Source organism: Electrophorus electricus, chromosome 9 (assembly GCF_041902795.1).
Source record: "Electrophorus electricus isolate QZ-2024a chromosome 9, ASM4190279v1, whole genome shotgun sequence".
NCBI lineage: Eukaryota > Metazoa > Chordata > Actinopteri > Gymnotiformes > Gymnotidae > Electrophorus > Electrophorus electricus.
In genome coordinates, this window is record NC_137505.1 from 21,838,512 (window position 1) to 21,844,511 (window position 6,000).

The window sequence follows — 6,000 nt, forward strand, 5'->3', positions numbered from 1 at the left end:
GCATCTTTATTTTTAAAAATTGTGCATGGTGTAGGTGATTCTTGAAGAGTGTTTTGCATTTGGGGAGAAAAGAACCCTAATATGACGCCCTGTACCAGCCACATTGCCACCGTCTAAGTGTGCACCTCTAGCCTCGCTCGTGCTCCATGGGTTACAGTAAAATATTGTTTTCCTGTCTGAAGTCTGGTTGTTTGGCTCTGGCTGTGGTCTTTTCCCGAGCCCCGCCGCCAAGTCGACTTGCCTGTATCTCCAGACGACTCGCGAGGAGAGAAAAACCCAGAGTCATGCAAGCACTCATCACCTGCACCAAGAGTCCGGGGACAGTGGCTGGCCATACGCTCTCGCTCCCCGACCAATCCTGAGCATTTGGTCACATGAATCTAATGTCTGAATTACAGGAATTTGGACTGGAATGACATTGGCTACTGCCGTCCCCATAGCGACAGTGGAATGTTTGGCTGTTGTCATGCGGTGTTGTTTTGCGCCTGTCTTTCTCTCCATTTCTTCACACATTTCTTCTTCGCTCCACACTCTCAGCAGGAACAAAAGTGGGTATAAAATTTTAATGCCAACCTACAACCTAAGCTCTAATAAAAGCCAACCAGCAAAACCAAAGGCAACAGCTGCTTCTTGGGTTGAGCCGAGCTGCTCACAGATACACTCATGCCCTGCACAATTGGAAAGAAAGAAAAAAAAACTTACAATGAGCATTCAAAAACTGTTCCAAGGCCAAAGAAGAAAACTCGATGCCCTGCAGAGCTGAAATTGTGCTGATCATAACTGCGCAAGGGCACAGGACGAGGAAGCCATGCCTCCCCTCTCTGGTGCTAAAGCATATTAATGTCCTTTCGGTCACAGGTTATTACCCTCGGTAGTTGTTGTTGTTATTTCTTGGTTTTTTTTTTTATAGTTGTTCACTCCTGTGCTGGGGCAGTTTCTCCCTGTTGCATTTCCTGGGTGTGCAAAGGCAATCAGATCCGACTCACTCGCTCTCACTTTAATTCCAGACCAGACTCTACTCATATAATCATTCACCTCGCTTGTACCAGTCAGTTTGCAGTCTTGCCCTGGCAGCCCAGGTTTCTGAGGAACACTCTGGCTGGTTAAGGAATGAAGAGCACTTGTTTACTGTGCACACACAGTAGTACACAATGGCATATCGGTGGGTGGGGCAACAGGTATTTGTGTGTGTCTGTGAACGAGTGCTTGTGTGTGTGTGTGTATACACACAGAGAGAGACAAAGAGAGACAGCCTGGGTAACAGATCGGCCACATGAGGAAGAGATCCCAGAGACATTGACGGGCCACTGCTGTATGTTGGGTTGCGTCCACAGTGAAACCCCAGAGAGTGCAGAGCCGAAAATAAAGATGTGGATAACAAAAGTGCCATCAACGCATTCCTTCTCCACAGCTAGCGATCACATATAAAACAGAGAGTGGCTTTCATCCTAAACTATACAGACGAGTTGAGTTCTCTAGATGCTGGCTGAGCTATCCTGCTTTAACACTGGTAGCTTGGCGATGCATTAAAACAACCCATGTCTTCATGTTCAATGAACATAGGCAATTTACAGCAGCTGTCAGCAATGCGAAGGGGGCATGCCAGGTCATATGACACTGAGCAGTGGGGGGAGTTAGTAGGACGATGGGACAGAAGCAACCCACGTAGTCTTTTTGTTGTTGCTGTTCCTATGAGATATTCATTCCTAATCACAGTGGACATGAAATCGATTTATTTCACTTTCCTGTGCTATGTGATTTTCTCTGCAAAGAAATATGAACATTAACAAAACAAGCATGCATCGAGAAATAGTGGTGTAGGGATTATGGGTGATGTAGAGTTTATCTGTAAGTTTGTAAACTTATGGGTGTTAGCTTGTAAACTTAAGTAAACCAATTAGGAATTTGGATTTGTCTTTGCAGTGTAACTAGTTTGGCTGGCCCAACACTACCTAAATGCTCCCTGGGAAACCACAAGCCAGGAGCACTCACTAATAACAAACAGTGAATTTAAGTAATGTTGGGAAAACACAGGGTTCCACTCTGGCAAAACTCCACTCAGAGCCTGTGAGGTCGATCCGTATCTCCACCACAAGCTCTATTGAATTTGTGCATCAGTGTTTCAGTCGGTATTTCCACCTTCAGTTGTAATGAATAGAAGGGTCATTGCAGGCCACAGCAGTGACTAAGCCAAGGCTACCCACACACCTCAGCCTTTGATGTCAGACCCAAGCAATCACACACCAATCCTCTCTCAGCTCTCTCCATCAGACTGGTCAATCACATACTGATCCTCCTTCATCTCTCACGGTCAAATCTGGCAAATAACACATTGATTGTCCCTCAGCTCTCGCTGTCAGAAGGAGCCAACCAGCCACCAAACCCCCTTCATCTCTCAATGTCAGACCAGGCCAATTACACACCAATCCCTCATCACCTCTCGATGTCAGGCCTGGCCAATCACACACTGATCCTCCCTCAGCTCTTCTTGTCAGACTGGACTAATGTAGCTACACATCTAACTGGGCTGCCAATTGATGGGGAAGATATTCACAATAACTACTGTCTGCAAAAGTCAAGGGGAAGTAATCCGATAAACACCAACTTGTATACACATACAAGAACTTCTGCGCCTGATCTCATTCACTTTATGTTGCCTAGAATCTTGCACAAACATTTTGGCCTTTTTCTGTGAATGAATCTGTAATCGGGTGGCCTGTGTTCACTTAGCACTATGTTGCCTCAAAGTAATTTGAAACACAATGTCTAAGCTCAGATCAGTGATGACAAAGATGACTCAGCATGTCTGACAGTGTTTTATCAAACACTGTGATGAGATGCTTTTCAAAGTGCCACATGCAGACATCTGCATGGCTGGCTGCACATCAGACCTTGTCCACTGTGAAGACTATGCCTTTACTTTTGGCTTCAGAAGTCCTGCTGGATTAGCTGTCCCCTCAGCTAGTTCCCCATGGACATGTTTATGTTCAGAATGCTACTTCGCACTTCCTCCACGTGCATGCATGCGTAGCATCTTTATCCTAAACTTGCCCTGGGGCAGGGAGACCGCCAACCCGCTATAGAGTCTGTCTTACCTGGACCAGTAGGGGGTTTGAGGAAGTGCTTAGGTGTTGTGGGAGGTGACGGCCCCCAGTACATCACAGCTCATAGGCACCAGATTCCCAACCACCAGTACCAGAACAACAACAACCAAAAAAAAAACATGATGGGACAGTTTCATCTTATTTCAACTCCACAACTCACAGACTTCAAAAATGTAATATTTCAAAACACTTTACCTGAAAGGCGATGGCTGAGGTCACCAGATCTACAAACCTAAACTCTAAAACCTAAACAGAGTGCAGAAGAAGTGCGTCCACAAACTGCAGGTAAACGCGTGCACTACTCAGGAGCGTGAGTAGCAAAAATGAAACGTTGGCTATCCAACCTCACCTGGTAAAATCCAACACACTGTCTGGTAGGCACTCTCACAAACGTCCCCCAAGGCCCGAGGTATCTCACACTGCAGAGCAGTGTCTGGTTCCCTCGTGCAGCATTCCCGCGTGCCCTGGCCAGTCTACACGTCAGCTCAGGGACGCGCACATGAACGCGCCGCACGCGCCATTCCCACATGGCCTTTGTTGTTGTTTTGTTGTTTTTTATATACCTGCAATGATTCGGCTATGAACCATGAAGGTTATTGCAACAGGGTATATTTAATTTCAGAATATTTACAACAGTATACACAACAGCGTGGAATGTAAGATGAAAAAAGCCATCGACGGTGAGTTTAAATAAATATAGTTTACACTGTTCGCGAATATTGTTCGGATGTTTAAACAGTAAAAGTGAACACTGGCCTCACAGCTCGATACGACTACGGCTGGTACAGCCCCGGAGCTGAAATAAACACATCAACACCCGATTAATGACTCTGAGAAGAGTCAGCTGGCCCTCAGCAGAGCCTGGTTCCGATCCCTGCATGCACACCAAGCTGAGGTGCAGCCTGTGTATTCTCCACCACCTCCAATTAGGAAACCCAGGGTTGGGGCAAAGCAAAGCTACAGGAGCGACTTTTAAAGCGATGCTGCATGGACCGAGACGTTAAACGCGACGCCCATGAACAAACTTCCTTCGCTTAAATCGTGTCCAACTTTACCATTAAAGTTTAGCCTGAACAACGCAAATAACCCATAAGGAAGGGAGGGAGGGGCGAACGTCTAGGACTGCCGGTTATCCCTTAGTCTACATGCACTTCACGCGTGAAGGAGAAACGGCTGGTTTGGGAGTAATCTAGACATCTCCATGCTCTTTAAACCTGGGCAGTCGGACGGGCTGCGTCCGCTAAACTACCACTGGGATCCGCTCCTTAATCTGGGAGTGCAGCTCTGCCTACAGCGAAGAGTCCTGACCTGCAACCTCACACGCCGTGGCGGACGGACAGCTGTCTGCCGAGCGGAGGCGCAGCTCACCGAGGCTGCCCGGCGACTTTCTCCAACGCACCTTGACTGGAGAGCTTCGAGTGGCGTTGGGCGAGTCTCGTGCGGCCGTGCCCGGGGGCGACGCCGCAACGCCGGCAGCGCACCCGAGCGGCATCCCTGCCAGCGACGCTCTCCCGCCGTTCCTCGGCCGCTGCTTGATACCGTCCAGCAGCCTCACCAGGAGGATGTTGGCCGGCAGGTCGTCGACCCCGCAGTCCACCAGGATGCGGCACTCCGGGCAGCGCAGCTCGTGGCGAGAGCTGACGATGTTCTCGAGGCAGCGGCGGCAGAAGGTGTGCTGGCACGGGAGCACTTTGGCCGTCGTGTCCAGCCGTTCCAGACACACCGAACACTCCAGTAAATCCAGCAGCGACGATTCGTCCATTTCAGCGAACTGTGCTGTCGATGGGCAAAGCGAAAACAACTCGGTGCACGTACAGTGTTGCGAACGCACCGCGAGGCATGCTGGCCGCTCGCGACTGGGAGCGAGAACTCCAGACTGAAGATCCTCAGACGCGCGCTGCTCCTCGCACTGCTGTGCGAAAAGAGTGAGGTCGCTCGCTCTCTCTCTCTCTCACACACACACACACACACACACACACACACACACACACACACACACACACACACACACACTCTCACTCACTCACTCACTCACTCACTGCATTCTCCACCAGTGCTCCGCACTCGTACACACAGCTGTGCGAAAACAGTGAGGTCACACACAAACACACACCGCGGCCATGCACATCGTAATTTAGATCGTCATCTCCTTTGCGCAACCATTTTTTTTTGTTTTTGTTTATTTCCTTGTTTGTGTGCTTATTTTAAAGAAACGCTTGGCTTTATTTTGCGTATTCATGCTGTTCATTTTTGTCGCTATTAGTTCCTACCCAGATAACCTAATTAGACGATAAAGATAAAGGTTAATAAAGAAATTAGAGAGAAGGAGATAGTAAACACTGCAGTGCCATACATAAGTGCACAAGGAGAAACAACACAGTGGACAGAGGACCTTCATCAGTTGTGCAAGCAAATGTTTAGATATATAAATATGCAGTATATTTTGTATATGCATATATATGCAGTCTTAGTAAGAACAAAGATACTACGTAGGACCCTCGAGATCCCAGGCGTCTGGTAAAGGACCGGAGCTTGGAGGAAAAGACTATTATATCCATGCCATGTAGGCATACATGGTACTCACAGATGGTACTTCTGCGAACCAGAAAGCCCACCAATATAGAGATGCTGATTATTATATCGCATTTTCCATTACATTTTTAATTGTATATTGCGTATTTGATTAAGAAAAAGGAATAATTCGTAATGTTATACGCTGGCCACCTGGACACCGTTTTATTCTGCGGAGCGTTATTAGGAAACCTTTGAGAGTGAAATGTTAAAATAGGATTGATTTCGACAACAGTGGAGGACAATCTTAAGGATGAGCGACTACTGCCCTCTGCTGTACAATGGTAACTTAAATTGCATTATACGCCAAGCTGTATGTTTTGGT

At 47.6% G+C, this 6,000-nt stretch overlaps 1 protein-coding gene across 1 annotated transcript in view; it reads right to left on the bottom strand.

Moving 5' to 3' along the window:
- Positions 1 to 5,463, bottom strand: part of LOC113586729 (E3 ubiquitin-protein ligase SH3RF3-like) — a 130,602-nt gene extending 125,139 nt beyond the window's left edge. Inside the window, exon 1 of the mRNA XM_035522997.2 lies at positions 4,504 to 5,463. Within this exon, the coding sequence (XP_035378890.1) occupies positions 4,504 to 4,866 (363 nt within the window). The 5' untranslated portion in view covers positions 4,867 to 5,463. The remainder of the gene's footprint in view (positions 1 to 4,503) is intronic.
- Between the last annotated feature and the right edge of the window lie 537 nt (positions 5,464 to 6,000).